The sequence below is a fragment of the Colletotrichum fioriniae genome (assembly GCF_027942845.1).
Source record: "Colletotrichum fioriniae strain IMI 355084 chromosome Unknown scaffold_15, whole genome shotgun sequence".
Classification (NCBI taxonomy): domain Eukaryota; kingdom Fungi; phylum Ascomycota; class Sordariomycetes; order Glomerellales; family Glomerellaceae; genus Colletotrichum; species Colletotrichum fioriniae.
Window position 1 is genome coordinate 861,982 of NW_027076851.1, and position 16,696 is coordinate 878,677.

At 54.7% G+C, this 16,696-nt stretch overlaps 3 protein-coding genes across 3 annotated transcripts; 1 reads left to right on the forward strand and 2 right to left on the reverse strand.

The window, feature by feature from the left end:
• Window positions 1-1,020: 1,020 nt before the first annotated feature.
• Window positions 1,021-2,538, forward strand: LIS1 (Lissencephaly-1; the record flags this gene model as incomplete). Its single annotated transcript, XM_053189189.2, has 3 exons — window positions 1,021-1,058; window positions 1,126-1,291; window positions 1,360-2,538. The coding sequence occupies 3 exons, from the start codon at window positions 1,021-1,023 to the stop codon at window positions 2,536-2,538; spliced, it is 1,383 nt and encodes a 460-aa protein (XP_053053177.2).
• Window positions 2,539-5,951: 3,413 nt separating this feature from the next.
• Window positions 5,952-10,956, reverse strand: N0V96_010759 (uncharacterized protein; the record flags this gene model as incomplete). The annotated part of the gene is made up of 4 exons (XM_065759040.1): window positions 5,952-9,910; window positions 9,967-10,722; window positions 10,801-10,808; window positions 10,868-10,956. 4 exons carry the CDS (start codon window positions 10,954-10,956, stop codon window positions 5,952-5,954), a joined length of 4,812 nt encoding a protein of 1,603 aa, XP_065612350.1.
• A 3,062-nt stretch (window positions 10,957-14,018) lies between these two features.
• On the reverse strand, window positions 14,019-16,397 carry N0V96_010760 (uncharacterized protein; the record flags this gene model as incomplete). Its single annotated transcript, XM_053189187.2, has 1 exon — window positions 14,019-16,397. The coding sequence occupies one exon, from the start codon at window positions 16,395-16,397 to the stop codon at window positions 14,019-14,021; it is 2,379 nt and encodes a 792-aa protein (XP_053053175.2).
• Between the last annotated feature and the right edge of the window lie 299 nt (window positions 16,398-16,696).

The following is a 16,696-nucleotide window of genomic DNA, read 5'->3' on the forward strand; positions in this document are numbered from 1 at the left end:
CCTCTTTTCTCCCATCTTTTCCCTCTACCAGTGCCACAAGCATTGAACACTCGTCGTCGTCGGAGAAGTTTCCCCAGGGTCCCATATGCCCATACGGATACACCGTACAGAATATCTGGGACTCGCATATCGGAAGGTCCCCGCCAGTGCCGTGGCTCCCCAGCACCATACTACCCGTACGCACCGCCTCATCTCCCACCAACTCTTCAGGGTGTTCCCTACGCAGCCAACACAGCCCGAAGCACATGAAACATTTCGCCTTTCCGGCTCCTGCCCACCTTCAAGCGTCACCTTTTGGTCGAGCCTCGCACTTGCACCCCTCGCCTCGTCTTGCCTCGCATTCTTGGACATATTGTCTCCCCTCCCAAAAAAGTCACTGCTTCTTGACATACCTCAACCACGTACTCTGCAAGAGACTCGATTCAATCCTGCAATTTGCTGTTATAACACACAAAGATATGCTGCCCAACGCCTGGGAGCCCAACCCCTGACTGAAAACACCCGCCGAAGAAAAGAGACACACAGAGAGGAACTATCCACCCTTGCAGAGTCAAAGAATATCGAGAGCTTGGACACCAACAACACCGACACCGCCTTTACAACTCCGCGAATATCTGCCACTTGGCCCTGGTCCCCGCCAATTCGACCCTGACCTGCCTGACCTCTGCATCTTGCCGTCGCTGCAATAAAATATCCGATCAACGAGGCTACCAATTCCTGTCCTCCCCGACCGCCTCCAAATTTACATCAGCCTCGTCTTTCATCCAGCCAGCTTCTGCCACCTCCGATTGCACGTGGCGCGCCCATCGCGGTTGCTGCGATACCACTACCACCACCACCACCACCGACAGACGGAGCCCCGAGCACCGTCTTGCAGACACACCTCGATAACAAACCACCAAACCACACCTCTTTCGTTTCCATCCGCTCGTGTGCGCCTTCTTGTTCCACCGGTTCTTCTCAACTCTGTAATTATTTGCAAACAATTCGTTACTTACGTAGCTTCCACCGTCTGCCAGGATGAGCCAAATCCTCACCCCTCGGCAAGCAGAGGAGCTGTAGGTTCCCCTCCTCTTCGCCCCAAAAAGTGGCCTTGGACGCGACATACTGACCAGCCGGTGGCAGGCACAAGGCCATTATCGCGTACCTCTCCTCGAGCAACCTCCCTAATGCCGCAAATGCCCTCAGAGAAGAATTGCAGATCGGCGACTCTTTCGATGCCGCCACCTCGAAGAAATATGAGGGATTGCTGGAGAAGAAATGGACCAGTGTAGTGCGACTGCAGAAAAAGGTTCGTTCCATCCCCAGTGGCCTTGGACGATTGCTTTCAGCGGCTCTGACCGATGTTGTGCCCTCTAGATCATGGAACTCGAGTCTCGAAGTGCTTCCCTGCAATCAGAACTGGACAATGCGACACCAACCTCACTATCTCGACGAAATCAGGACCCTACCAGCTGGCTGCCACGCTCCCCCGCCCGACACACCTTGCAATCCCACCGCGACCCGATTACCTGCGTAGCATTTCACCCCGTCTTTTCGTCGCTCGCCTCTGGATCGGAAGATTATACCATTAAAATCTGGGACTGGGAGCTGGGCGAACTCGAGAGGACGATTAAGGGACATACAAAGGCCGTTTTGGATGTCGATTTTGGAGGGCCCCGCGGTGCTACGCTGCTCGCCTCATGCTCGAGTGACTTGACCATCAAGCTATGGGACCCGTCAGACGAGTACAAGAACATTCGAACGTTGCCTGGCCACGACCACAGCGTCAGTGCGGTTCGATTCATTCCTTCGGGAGCCGCAGGTGCCACGGGAAACCTTCTCGTGTCGGCGAGTCGTGATAAGACACTGCGAATCTGGGATGTATCAACGGGCTACTGCGTCAAGACACTGCGAGGGCATGCAGACTGGGTACGAGACGTATGCCCATCGCCGGATGGACGCTACCTCTTGTCAACAGGGAACGATCAGACGGGTCGCCTCTGGGACATTAGCGCCTCGAATCCTGAAGTCAAGTTGATGCTGGTCGGCCACGAGCACGTTGTGGAATGCTGCACGCTCGCACCCCCAACGGCTTACAGCCACTTGGCGTCATTGGCCGGCCTGAAGAAGGCTCCGCCCGTAGCGAACACGGCAGAGTTCATGGCAACGGGCAGCCGTGACAAGGCAATCAGGTTATGGGACGCTCGTGGAAACTGCATCAAGACTCTGCTGGGACACGATAATTGGGTACGCGCGCTGGTTTTCCACCCCGGCGGCAAGTACCTGCTCAGTGTGTCCGATGACAAGACTCTGCGATGCTGGGATCTGGCGCAAGAGGGCAAATGCGTCAAGGTTCTTGACGACGTCCACGGCCACTTTGTTTCGTGTCTGCGCTGGGCCCCTGGCATTGCACGGGAGGCGGTCACCAACGGCGATGGTGCCAATGGCGCCAACGGAACACCAAGCAAAGCGGCGGCAAAGCCTCAGGATGTCTCAATACGCTGCGTCATCGCAACGGGAAGTGTCGACCTGAACGTGCGCATATTCGCCAACTAAACAGCACCCTCATTTTGAGGGCATTTGACGACAGATGACATGTGGGGCAGATGACACCACAAGACAACGTCGCGAGGACTGGCGAGGGCGACTCGCGCCGCGATGTGTATACACGATGTGCACACGATGCCGAGTCGCCTACTGTAGTAATCGCGACGGGAGCAGATACAGGATCATGGCGTAACGATTCACACGAGAAGCATGGGCAAACCGGAGGCAGGCGTCAACAGGGGTCAAAAGTACGGCGTACGATCTGACGATTACGTGATGCCTTCGCTGATGATATAGATTTTAGGGGAGCTTGTACATGATCGAATAGATACCCGCAACATGTCCTCGCTGGGCTTTCAATTTGGTTCCACACCTCGTATGCGGACTGTTGTTTGATATGATGTTGGACGGGGAAACTGCACGAGAGTGAATGACTACTGTACAGAAACGCGTGGAAACAAGCTCCGTCAACAATAACTTGGCCGTGGCCATACGCTCTGAGCCCAGCACTAGAGATTGAGTGTATAGAACGGCAAAACTGTAGCGCCGACAATTGCAAAACCTTTGAATGAGGAATAATGCAGCCACTTCAGGCGCGAATTCGTGTTCTTAAGAGAGAAAAACTAGAATGGGTATCCTTTACGCCTCGCATAATCAAACTGGTTCGACCCCACGAATACTGCTCCAGCCCATCCACCTGAGTCTCGGTCAAATTCTCCGCCGGTTTTCGTAGCTCAACCACCGCCCCTGACCTGATATGTTGCAAGCTCCTATCATGCCCGACCCATCTGGAACGCCGTCTTCCCTAGACGCCTAGGCATTATAAGCCTGGTGCCAATGGGCCTCGGTCCTGCCGCTGCGGTGATACGTCGCCAACGGAATTCCACACTGTTACTTCGTTAGCCGACGACCCTCCTAACCACTTTAGTATACAGAGGAAGAAACATACCTTGGAACACTTGTGCCTCGCATCCTTCAAAGAAGAAAACAGGTAGGGAATACACCCCAAACAGCTCACAAAGCACACAAGCGCAGCCAGCGCATGCGTGAAGCCGCCAGAGGTATACTCCACCGCCGTGACGCCGCGGGCGTGACACTCGGGACACTCGACGGGTGCCGGGTGGGGGGCCGAGGGAAGGCAGCGGGGTGCCGTAGGGCTGGAAGTTTTGGGGGCCGCCGTTTTGGGAGGGGGTAGCTTTGCGGAGGGGGTAGGCTCCTCCGTAGTTTTGAGGGGGCGGAGGGCTGTTGGGGGATGGACCGCCGTATTTTGGCATCGAGGTGCCGGTGGGTTGGGCGTTGAGGTGTGCGTGTTGGTGTTGTTGGTATTCTGGGGGCGGGCCGGAGGTCGCGTAGTTGTCTGACGGGTTCGGGTCCGGTGTTGGGATGTTGGTTGGGGCCGGGGTGGCGGGGTGGTGGGTTGGTTTGTCCATTTTCTGCTTGGTTCAAGGTTTGTGTCTCGTGTCGTGGTGGTGAGGAAGAGAAGAAGTAGAAGAGATGGAGTGATGTAAAAGGGGATCCGACGTCAAGTCGAAGTGGAAGAAACGACAAGCAGGTGAATGAGAGGCAGGTGACGAGACGAGAGCAGTTGGGCTGTGGTGAATTATATCCAAACTCTACGATGGGTGGCACTGCCTACCTCACTCTTCCTACGCGCACTCCGCCCAATGACTCGAATAGAAAAGTAAATGGGTAAGGGAGGTGCCGTAATAACCTTTGTTTCTCTGTTGCCTGTCTCTGCCTGTGTACGCTTGTACCGGCGTACCCGGGCACCGCCGCCGCTTGCTTCCTTCGCTTGTCTCCTCCACTCTTCGCTTGAAGATCAGATGGGAAGGGCAGAGGGGAAGGGAGGCAAAAAGGCGTGGATGTGCATGTGCTTGTGTGCATGCGAGCGAGCTGGACCGGACGCAGGCACCGCACAGCCCTGTTTGGATGTTCAGATGGTCCATGGGATGGGACAGTGACACTCCGACACTTACACGAGCCCGCTCACTCACGGAACGCAACCGGGCCTGGGTGAATTTTTGCAACTATATATCATGTTGCAATTGTTACGAATGGCGAGACCGAAGAACTCCTCAGCCTTCTCTGGCACGATATGGAAACATGAGGAGTGATTGAAAGTGGGCTCTGTAGAAGAGCAGAGAACACTGAGAGGACCGGGCAGTCGGGGGGGTATGGACGCCGTCGGCCGGGGGTGGTCCTTGTCTGGCAATCATGCTGAGACGGGGACGGGCACGATGGACGGGGGAATAGGTAGAGAAGAGGGCGATGCTACGGCCTGCCAGCGTGGTGGTAAGGTATGGGTAGAAATGCGAGACGAGACGGGTGCGTGCCAAGCGGGCGGGTGATATCATGGTTTTCTTTGGTCTGATATTACCAGTGTGCTAGCAAACGGACTGAGAGAAAGACACTGGCACGACTGGCGGACGAAGGACCTTTGGCTGTGGCGATGTCATACTCGCCCAGGTTCCTCTCGTTCCTTGGGTGGGTTGATTGGAGCCAAGTGTGTGATGTGCAGTTCGTCGGGCCTGGGCGCGGGACCGGGTACCCCAAGTACTCGTGTACCTTTGTTACCTAATTGGGCACGAGGTGGTGTGGAGTGCAGTGCTCAGCCACAGTTGGATGCGTCAGCCACGTTTGCACTCGCCACACTTGGGACGATCTTTGGGCCCGTCGAGGCCTTTCCTGCATGCTCATGTTCCTTCATACATCTCTTGTGACTTGATCATTGTTGCCGAGTCTGGATCAAGAGCGATGAATTTGTTCCGATTCTTCCACTAATCAAAGTGTTTGGTGAGAGAGTTGTTACGGTAGAACAGCGGTTATTGCATGCTTGGGCAGAGCCAGGTAAATGATGGCTCATGCTTACTTTAATGCAGTGTCGTCGATGCCTAGATGTTAAAATCCTTCCATCTTCATCCTAAAGAAAAACTAGAGGATGGATTGTGACTTTGGGCGCTTGTCGAAGTCGACGAGAGATTGATACGGCTTACCTCAGGCATCGTTACTTACATGGCAGCCAGAAACTTATACTACAATGGTACAGTGTCCATATCAACCAAGAACTTCCAATACAAGAGCCTCGATTGCTTCTTTCATTCACATGTTTCCAACATTGAGATGAACAGCATCAACCCTGCAGATGGCAGAACATCCTTAATTAAGATACAACAGCCGAACGGCATAGACTACGATTCTCAACGGTGGTATACGAAATACCTGGAGCAACATACAGTGAGCAAGAGAATATTTGTATGGTACTCAACTGACGAGTCAAACAGTCGTTTCCATCACCGCTGGTCATCATGGATGTTACAACTAAACAATTTGATAACATGCTATATATTATGTCTGCGCTACTAACTAAATACCCCTTTTGAGATCACTCACTACATACTCGTCACACCCCAGACCATCCAAGACTAAAACGTCGGTGCAGCCCTCGTCGGTTCCTGGCTCGCCACCAACTCCCTCAATTTGAACGACCTCAGCGTGCTTGTCGACCGGTTCCGCGGGTTATGCGCCGAAGCAACCGTCTGCGCAGACATGCGCGCCACCCGGCCCTTCTCGTCCAGCGATAAGGCCGGCGACGCTGGCGACGACCCCGCGACGCTCCGCGACTTCAGGTTAAGCCTGCTGACCATCGACTGGATCGCCGTGTTGGGATCGAGCGGCGGCGTCGCGATAGGGGTAGGCGGGTAGTGGTGAGACATGCCACCGCCGCCGTGCCCGTGGTGCGCCACCATGAACGGCATCGCACCAGGCTGCCCATGGTGGACGTACTGGTGATGCGAAAGAGACGAGCCGGACCGCGAGCCCTCTGAGCTGGTTGTGCCGCGCCGGTTGAGGGTAATGCGGTTCATCGACTCCTCCGCCAACGACGGTGTACGCGAGCGCGCGAAGCCTTGAATATGCAGTGCGTTTGCGGCCGGGAGGCGGCCTCGGGTAGGCGAGCGGCTTGAGCCGCGGCTCGAGGGCGGCGTCGTGACCCCGTTGGCGTGGAACTGCGGCTGGTTGGCCGCGACCATTTGCTCAAAGGTCATGTTGAGGGGCATCGGGGGCATTTTGCTCAGGCGGCGGATGGCGCGCATGTTCTTATCAATAAAGGTGGACATGCGGTTCAGGGCGTTGCTGTTCTGGTGGGATTCGAATGCCGTGGCGCCGTTGAGGGGTGCTTCCGTACGCACTCGGTGTCGCTCGTTGAGGTGCATTGTTTGGTGTTGCTGCTGTAGCGGCGGACTGGGGAGATGAGGCGCGTTGCGGATTGTTTGCTGGATCTGCGAGAGAACGTTGTCAAATACCACCGTCTCACCTACGGCCGCGGAGGACTTGTAGGACGGCGCGCCGCCGATGACGGTGCTCTGGGTGAGGATGAAGAAGGACCCGTCGCGGACGCGGCGCTTGACGAGGTCCCAGCGCGTGCGGGCCGGGTTCCGTTCGAGTTCGGGGTGGTAGATGGAGCACTGCGCCAGTTTGGAATAAAAGACCTCGAGACGCTTGGCCATGCGCTCGAGGGTCTGCATGAGGAATCGGCAGAGGACGGTGACGCGCTGGGACTGGGAGGAGGACTCGAGGTTCATGACCGTGTCAAAGGCGTCCATGCCGTGGCAGGCTTCCTCGCGGATGTCTTCGAGGAGCTCAATGTCGAGCTGGACCGACTTGTTGGCGTAGTCCATGATGCCGCGCTCCATGAGGCGGGCTGGTTCGCTGTCGCAGATGAACTGGCCGATGCGCGAGACCTCCTTGGATGTTGTGACGGCGTCGTTGGAGGTTTTGGCCCTGGCGATGATGCCGAGAATGTCGGGGAGTTTAGTATCGGATCCGACAGAGGCGGCGTTAGCCATCGTGAAGGAAAGTTTAAGGACGAGTTCCTGGAACTTGGGTCCGAAGAGGGCAGAGAATCCTCCTTGGAGGAGGCGAGACTGGTATTGGTAGAAGATTCGCACACCCAGCATGTTGATGAGGCTGCCCTGGAACCAGAGCTTTGATGAGCCGAGGATGTCGTCCATTTCGAATTGCTGGGATACGAGTGTTTCCACGGTCGTTCGTAGGTACGCCGACCACATGTCGTACAGACCACTGATCTCCTCGCAGTCGTGATACTCGGGCTTGGGGGTCAGATGGCCGATGAAGTACTTTGTGAGCAGGCTGGCCACCTCTGGGTTGTTCGTGTGCGCCAAATTGTCAAAAGATTTCGTGCAGTCCACGCCCGCATTCGACCTCATGATTAAAGTGCCTCCCGGATGCATTGGGGAAAAGTCCGTCACGTCGTATACACTTCCGTGGACGGCAATCCATATCCTTCCTCCAGGTCTATGTCCCGTATGAACGGACAGCTGTGAGAGGGGGATGGTTGGTCGATTACAGGGGAGAGGCTTCGGAGTCATGAAGACGTCCAACATGATCCGCCGCTCGGCAAAGGCGGTGTTGATGATTAGATCCGTAGACTCCATGGTCGCCGTCCGATGGTTATAAATGGCCTTGCGCAGCCCGCTCATGACGGAGTCAAAGACATCAACGGAGCCGCAGATGTACAGATATCCTCCAAGGCCGCCTTGCTTCTTGGACATGACCAAGTCACACACGCTAGCTCCCTGCTCGGCGATGAGTGAATCGATATATCGTGGCTCAGTTCGGCGCTCGATAAGGTCCCTCATGATGGGGTCGTACGCAAGACCACGGCTATCACGGGAAAACGCGAGGTGAACTTCCATAAGCCCCGCATTGACGTATTGACGGAGCTCATCCTCGTAGCAGAACTTTTCCCGGTTCTGGACACCCAGAAAAAGCATGTTCTTTCCGACTGAGCGACCAGCACGAGCCTGCCAGAAGCTTCTAAAAGGGGCAATGCCACTGCCACCGGCGAAGAATGCGCAGGGCGCGGCGCCATCAAGGGGTAGTTGGAAGGCGATGGGCCTGGAGATGCCGACTAGCAGTTCGTCTTCGTCGGCGATGAAGTCGTCTGGTGAGCCTACGGGTGGGTTGAGGTAGCCACTGCTCACTCCCGATCGTGAGATGTCAGACTTTCCGGCAAATGTGGCGCAGAGCTTGTACTCTGCCCGTGAAATTGTGAGATCGACGGTGCTTGGGAGTAGCTCCTCGGGGTAGTTGGATATGGAGTATGTACGTGGGATCTCGACAGAGATGAGGTCGCTGAGCCACGCCACGTCGTTGGAGAGGTCAAATGCTTGGTCCCAGATGTGCGTCGGTGTGTCCATGACAGCGGCTTGGAGAAGGTCACCCAGAGAGCCACGGACCGGCCACTCCTCAGTTGCCAATACCTGGAGCACAGTGTTTGATGAAGCTCTCAGCATCGCGTGGATCTTGAGGACGAGATCCTGGGTCAACGGCGCCAGGTGACCACGGCGGAGTATATCCTTGACCATTAGTTTTCTTGTCCTTGTGGAGGTGCTCGCAACGCCGTGATTAGAGACCGTCTCCAAGTGCTCCGCAAACCGAGACCACTTGCGGTCGAGAAGAACAGGGCTTTCAAGCATCATGTCCAGACCAAGCGCCGCAGCTACCTTGGCACATTCCTCCCAGCTGTTGAGGGGCATGATTGCGAGTCTGTCGCCCGGCTGGAAAGTGATGCCAGTGTTGTGGAGATCGAGTGTGACCATGGAGATTGACCGATCGTGGTCCGAGTCGACAAAAGATCGAGAGACAATGCGCGATTTGTACCGACACTCCTCAAAGGTTCCGCGCATCTCATGGGGTTCGACGGGAATGTTCCCACGGTAGGGCTCCAAGCGTTCCTTCATGGCATCCGAGAATTGACGGTGCACCTCTTCCCATGGCCTTCCAGAATCATCAGAGGCGCCAGAGGCACCGTTCGTTTCCGTTCGGCCAGTCTTGGAGGCCACTTCGAGAATACCAAACACTTTGTACCTATGCGTGCCCATGAAACCTCGCTCACCCGTGTACGCCTCGATGATCCCATCGAGGACGCCCATGAGTCGTGGATCGCCAGACTCCCTGACATACTCTGGAATCCGATAGTGGTACTCGACAGAGGCAATGAAAGCTCGCAGATTGGACGGTAACCACGCGCGCAAGTGCAAACCTTCGTTGCCGAGGAACGAATCATACTTCTTGCGGCCAAGGAAGGCGTCCATGAGGAGATACGGCGGGAATTGGAGACCAGAAGCGGCAGGGCATCTCTTGGACAGAGGCGCAGAAAACTTGCCCCATCGCACCCACTCGGCTGCTGAGACGTAGTTATCGCCCGAATTGGGGTTGGTTGAGATGGAGTGGAAGGCATTGGGCATCCTTTCGAGAATTTCTTTGAGTCTAATCATCTCCCTCAACAGGCCCTCGTTGTTTCGGTTCATGACGTGTTCCTGGCAAGCGGCTATGGCATCGGGGCCGTGTTGAAACGATGCTGCGAGCATATCAGGTCAGTGTCTGGGGTTTCGGTGTGAGAGTAGTAGGACTTACCCGAAGTGTCAGCACAACCCTTTAAGAAAGCAATCTCGGTTCGCTCTCCAAACATGGGCCAGCGGAGATCGGTATTGTCAAAGCGGCCAACATATGGGTAGACAGAAGTCGGGTCGCGCACTTTGATATTGTAGGATGCTTGATCGAAGAAGGTCAGGTGGGGAATAGCCCGTCCCATGCGTCGCGAGACCTGCCAGTAAGGCAGCCCGATAGTCCTCGGGATTCCTACAAGCTCTGGCCCGAGGTCGTCGCTCATTTCAACGCGAGGTTTGGTAGAGATCGAGTTGATGCTGACGCCATCGTATCCATCGTTCTTGTCTTCGTATCGGTAGATGGAGCACAGCATGCCCAGAGCGACGATAGCAGCCCAGAGGGCTTGATCTGGGACATATTCCTCGGTTCCTTCTACTAGGGGAAGAGCAGCTACCGACTCTCTAACGCGTCCTCGTGAGACACAACCGGGCATCCTCTCGCAGAGATCGGACCAGACGCGTCCCGGGCAGTTGGCGAGAGCTCCGGCAGCTTCGTTCGAGTCGGGTGCGTTGAAGCCATATTCGGCGCTGAGGTATCCGTCCTTCCATCCACTTTGGGATCCTACGCCCTCGGCTCGAAGAATGACTTGTCGAGCAGGCGCACCCAAGGCAACGGCTAATAGGTCTCTGTCATCCGCAACGAGAGTGTCAACGTTCTTCACTTGAGCGATGTGGTCCGCTGATGGAATATCCGAGTAGACAATTTCGTTGATGGCCTTTCGTTCTCTTTATCTTGTAAGTAGCCTGTCGGTGAAAGATCTACGAAAAAAGGTTCTCACCTGGCGCGCAGCCACTCATCAACGTCTACCCCTCTTGGTATCTGTTGTTGTTAGCTTTGATCAAGGACCATAATCAAGACATCAACTTACATCAAAAGCAGCATGAAGGTCTCCTTGCTGAGTATATCCCGAGAAGGAACAACCTCGCGGTCCAACCCGTCGATTCGCTGTTTGCCCATGTGCACCTGCGGGACATCTTGCACCACCCATGGACCCAGACACGGGACACGATCGCTCAGACATGATTATTAGAATAAAACACCAGGGACCTGCCTCTGGACTACAGAACCAGATTAGAATAGCAAAGCCACCTGGGCAAAAAAAGAAGGTAAAGTGCCGTCAAGGCAAGATGAAGAGAAAAAGACTGACGAAAGGTAAGCAAAGCAAGCAAACTCCCACGAGACGTCAGCCCTAGAAGACTCGAGATCATCCGTCAACTCCAAACGGGTTGACCGACGGGAAGTCATCGATATGTACCCCTTAGACAGCTTGTCAGATGTCCCAAAGGCAGCTTGAGTTGGCCGGGGTAAGTCGAGCTAGTGCCAACTTGGCGGGACTGGGCCCAAACACGATCCATGTTGCGTACAATGGCACCGGTAGGAGTAGACGAATACAGCCTCACGCTAATGAAATAACCGTATTTTTGAGACGGGGATGGGGTGAGGAGTTCTCGGCCGGGAATGAAGGCCGCTCCTGGCCGGTCTCAAGACGCGGGAGACCATGTGGTCACCGAGACAAGGGGGTTATGGCAAGTGCCGTGCGATCTGGGGATGGCTGAATTGAAAGCTAGGGGCGCCACAGAATAGAGACGTGAAGCTGAAGCCCGAGAAGCAAGTTCAGGTGGAGAGAACATACAGAGAGAGACGCCAATGAAGCTATTCGGGGGCTAGTCTGAACCCCGGCCAGCCCCTGTTTTGGGAGACGATGAGACGATGCCAAGTGCCGCACAACGTTGTAGAGGCCCGTGCTGGTGGAGCCTCAACGATGATCTGAACTACAGATGACAGGTCCGTGGCGTTTGTGGGAGACGTGCTCAAGGTGATCATAATGGTACTCGAGTATCATCGGTGCATGTTAGGCTCAGGTGGCGGGTAGCATCATTGAGCAACGTCTTGCTTTGCCATGCTGCTGGCATGTCAGGCTATGTCTTTGTGCCAAGAGCTAGATGCACCTAATGGTTCAAATCAGGTTTTGCTCGCCGGCCGCTGAGCTCAGCGGAGAATATTGCTGAACAGTGTCTAGATCCCGAAGTCATACTGAGATTATAGACTCAATGCGATGAATGGCTAAACTGGTGATGGCCGCGTGCATAATTGCCGCCGTGTTCTGCCTTGGCCCTATGCGCTATTGGGGGCCAGAGCCATACTCCGTACTCTTCCTGGTTTGGGGGCTTGATCGTCTGGTACGGAAACTTCTGCGGGACATCATCACGTCGGATCATGGGAGTATGATCATCAGATATTCACTCGTCACTCGGCCTTGGTTGGTAAATCGATGCAGCACAAGCCTCGAGGAGTCGCTTGGTTGAGGACTCGAGGTATGCCTGGCGCCATGGCACATCGACTTTGGCGTTCGTTTCTCTCACGATAATCCTCCGCGTTTCCGAGGTAGTCCGTCGAGCCGGACGTCGAGCCGGCTATTGAGCCCCGAGGACGCGGGAGTAAACACCCAAATAGGCTCATGCCGCTGTTAAAAGTCTTGTCTTGCGGGTCTCGTGGAACCATATTGACACGGAGTATCACGCTGCCGTGCGGAGCGAGATCTGGCAAGGACTAAATGAGCAAGCCATCGCATGTTCAGAACGGTGAAAGGGGGCAGTGCCTGTCCGATGTCGCCGTCAACTGAACATTCATTGAAGAGGATTCCCTTGAATCCCAGTGGCTGATGCTAGTGTAGACTGGGGCTCATCCAAAGACAGTCGGTCTGGGTCAGAGCCAGGCTGTTAGAGCACCCCCAGGTTTCACGGCTGTCGATGTTTCGAAATGGTGACGTGGGCTCGAAGAGAGGAGGCGGGATGGAGGAATTGGGTCTTGGAGGGAGAGAGAAAGAAGAAAGTGACCAGGGTCGAAGGCGTGGTGGCCTGTCGGTAGGGGTGATGGAGGGATGAGGCTCCCACTTCCCGAACCTTGATTGCTTTTAGCTCTTTGGCTTTTCTTCAGCTCCTCCTTTCCTAAACCCCTGACGAACGGGTGGTATTTACATAATCGCATGTGATTGGCCCTCGAGATCGCCATGTCCAGGGGTTCTCGTCTCAACCTGACTTCAGAAATAGGCGCTCCCCTCACTATCTTGGTCGAATCGGAGATACTGCGTGAACTGACAGTGACCATAACTAGCAAGTGACAGCCTTCGGAAGCTTCCATTATCCCTCTCGGGCTCTGATGACGGCCGTCACAAAAACTTACACTCTTTCTCGAAGACATGCCACACCACCTCAGGTCAAGGATGCATGTCCATCAAGTTTAATCGTGCGGAAGCATCGCTCAATAGCCAAGGTTCTCCCTCTATCACCATTGACACCTCTGGCCGTTTCTGCCACCTTCACTGACGATCAAGCTCGCGTGTCACACCGCCAAGGAAACGCCCCAACATCAAGTGCCGCAGAGAACTACCTATAGACCGCCAAGTTCAGCCATCACATCTCAAGGAAACCATCAAACGCCTTTGTCTTTCTCTATTCAATGACCATGGCCTAGCGGATGAACCTTCATCATGAGCTTGGCTTGTGCTTGACTGGTGCTTGGCTGCAACGACACCCGTGTCCCACATCTATGCTTCCTTGCTTATCCTGTTCCTCTAAAAGCTTGGCCTTGAGCCTGCTTGTCTTTTTAGCTAATGCTAACTTCAAATGTGGTCATCACCCCGGTCATTGGGTATGTAACGAAGGGTCATTCCCGGGGGGGGTTTCTGGACGAGTCCTGTGGGATCAAGCTTGATTGGCATGTGCCATGTCGACTGCATCCGTGCAGAGCGCGATCGAAGGATCGAAGATGGTTTCGAGATCAGGCTCCTTTGCATGGTTATATCAACGTAGTGTCTTAAGTTCAATTCAAATCGATAGTCCAGATACCTTGTGAGATGGGCACTTCCATTTGTGGCACTACATGGATTAAGGCCACATCAATTCGTCACACGGCTGATTGTGATCAAGTGAGGAAGGGTACTAATGGACATTGCGAAGGATACCTTCTATGTGATGATCCTAAAGCTTGAGCTGTGACTACGATGCCAGCGTAATGTTCTACAATACCTTCTCAATAGTGCCCATGCCCTTGTTGAACTCTGCTTGAACCGACTTCAAGTTCTTCACAGAGTCGGGCAAGACGTCGTCCCTCCACCACTCATACCATGCCATGATCTCCTCGAAATTGGCATCCTCCAGGCTAAGCCACTCACTCAACTTCTCATGCCACAAGGGGAACACCTCTGTGACAATGACCTCGCCCAGGACCTTGGGCGTCAAGATGTCGGACCACTCGAGAACGCCCGTGAGCATAGGCAGATATGGCTCCTGGTCGCTCGGGTCTACTCTGAAGTTCTTGCGCAGGTATCGTCCCATGGCAGGCAGCACGTGGCTCATGATCAAGGAGCGCCATTGGTCGCCAAGCACATCGCGCCACTGTTCCAGGCCAGGGATCACGCCGCGGTCGAACTCCCAAACGTCAATCAGCTGTCTGTACTTCCTCCGTACTTCGGCCACCAAGCCAGTACCCTTGGGCTCCAGGTGGTACGAGGGAAGGTACTGAAGCCAGGGGAATAGCCACAGATGAGGCAGTTTATGGCTTTGTCGCTTCTTCTTCGGGTTCCATTCCGCTACGGCTGTTTCCAATTTGCGGACGACGGCATCGAGGAACTGGGCGCGAACAAAGGGAGGCAGCAGGTCTGCCCAAGCCTCCAATACAGCCAGGAGCGGTGCGGAGTTGAAAACATCCCAGTCCCGGATGGCAGACATGGCTCTTGTATACCACAATTTGTACATCATGGTTTCGTAGGGTGTTGTCGCTTTTTGATGTTGCCGGTACAGGTCGTTACTGTTCAGACCGGTGGATTCCCACTTGTCCAAGGCTTTGTTGCCCTCGCCAGGCTTCATCAGTAAACTTCCAAGACCCTTGAGCTCAGTAGCAAACCGCGTAGGCTCCTCCAGTAGGTTCCAGTCGGGATCCCGGAAGAAGGGGTAGATGGCAGCCACTGCGAGGTCCGAGATTTCGTCGGTCGCTGGTCCAATATTTTGGACGGCCTTCTCAAGACAGCGAATGACGTCCTCCCATTCAGTAGCCAACGGAAGCTCGTTGGTGACAATGTTGGAAAATAGTTGCAGTCTTCCCAAGTCTGAGGCGAGCTCTGCCATCTCCTGCTCTCTTTCACGCAGTTCCAGATCTACCCAAGTCTTTCGCTCTTCTAGATTTCTCCACTCCTCCGAGAAAGCTGCCAGATCGGCATGTGCTCGCTTAACCAGCTTCCGCGCAGCCACCAGCTCAGGAGCTTCTACAACTGCGGCAGAAGTCGGCGTCAAGAGTCCAGAGGCAGTCGTCAAAAGCTTGTTGCCGGGTCCCGTCATATCCAGGATAGGAGCGAAAGCCTCTGGGATGTGAAGTCCTGGGGCAGACTTCTTAATCTCTTCCGCCGTCATGTACTTGGGCTTCTGTCGTTTGGGGGTGCTGACGCTGCTGCTGCCGCCTACGCTTCCGGCCTTCTTCTTCCTTTCCCGTTTTCTTTTCTTCTCCTCTTCCTCCGAGTCCACCACTTCCTCGCCTCGTAATTTCGCTTGTCGTTTCTCCTCCTTCCTCTCGTGCTCTGATTTTTCTTTGACTGCACCTAGACCGACACCCTGTGGTCTGAGGTGAGCTTCGATGATGACGCTTCGACCTTGCCCTTCTTTTCCGAGACCTGTTCCTTCTTGGTAACCCATCTTGGCCATCATCCGCGCACCAAACGACTTTGGATTGGGCTTCCCTTTCGCTCCCTTTGCGCCAAATGCGCTTGGGCGGGCCATCTTCGGCATCGAGGGGGTGTCCTGGAGGTCGGGGTTCAGGACCGGCACGTTTGCAGACGATGGAACAAAGCCGCGACCGAGTATATTCTTGCCGTCGAATTTTGTCTTCGCGAAAGATCGTGCTGGGGCGTCAGTTGCCTTCGCGTCCTCATCGCTCTCGTTATCATTCTGCGCTGGCTGGAATCCTAGGCCACCGCGGGCTCCACCGAATCCAAGGCCAACCCCTCCGACATCATCCTCGTCGTCTTCATCGTCATCGGCATTGGAGTCATCTGAGTACTCCTTCGTATTGGTGTCTTTCGCATCGTCATCGTCATCTTCGTCGAGAGTAGTTGTGCCGGTAGAAACAAAGTTCATGCCTTTGCTGCGGAGTGTCTTTTTCTTCCATCGCTTCCCAGGACCGTCATCTTCGCTATCTGACGCGAAGATTCCAAGCGCGGCGCTTTCCTTGGTGTTGCCGACGCGACGGCGCTTTCGTGGGTTCAAGTCGCTGTAATCATCGGCTTGCGACGGGTCTGTGACGGGGGCTAGGTAGTCGTCTTCTTCCTCATCCTCTGATTCCGAGGAGTAGTGGGCAGCCGCCTTCTTCGTCAGGCGAGAAGGGTCAAATTTTGGAAAACTGGCCATGCTGTTAGCCAGGCTCAAAGCGACGCAAAGAAGTGGTCGTACGTGAAAGACGGCGCGTTGCTACTTTTTTTTGGAGGAAATGCATCATTCAAGGCACCGACTTCGAGCTTCAGGCGGGTCCCTTCTCTATCTTATCTTCACGTGACCGCGACTCCTACCTACGTACCTCACGTAGTTAGATATCGCCGACTCATGAGGCCAATTACTTTATACCTATCCCCGAAAATAAGTCGAGGCAAGGTATCTTTAGTGAAGAATTTCGTTTTCGACACTTCTTTACATCGTGGTTTTATTGCAAT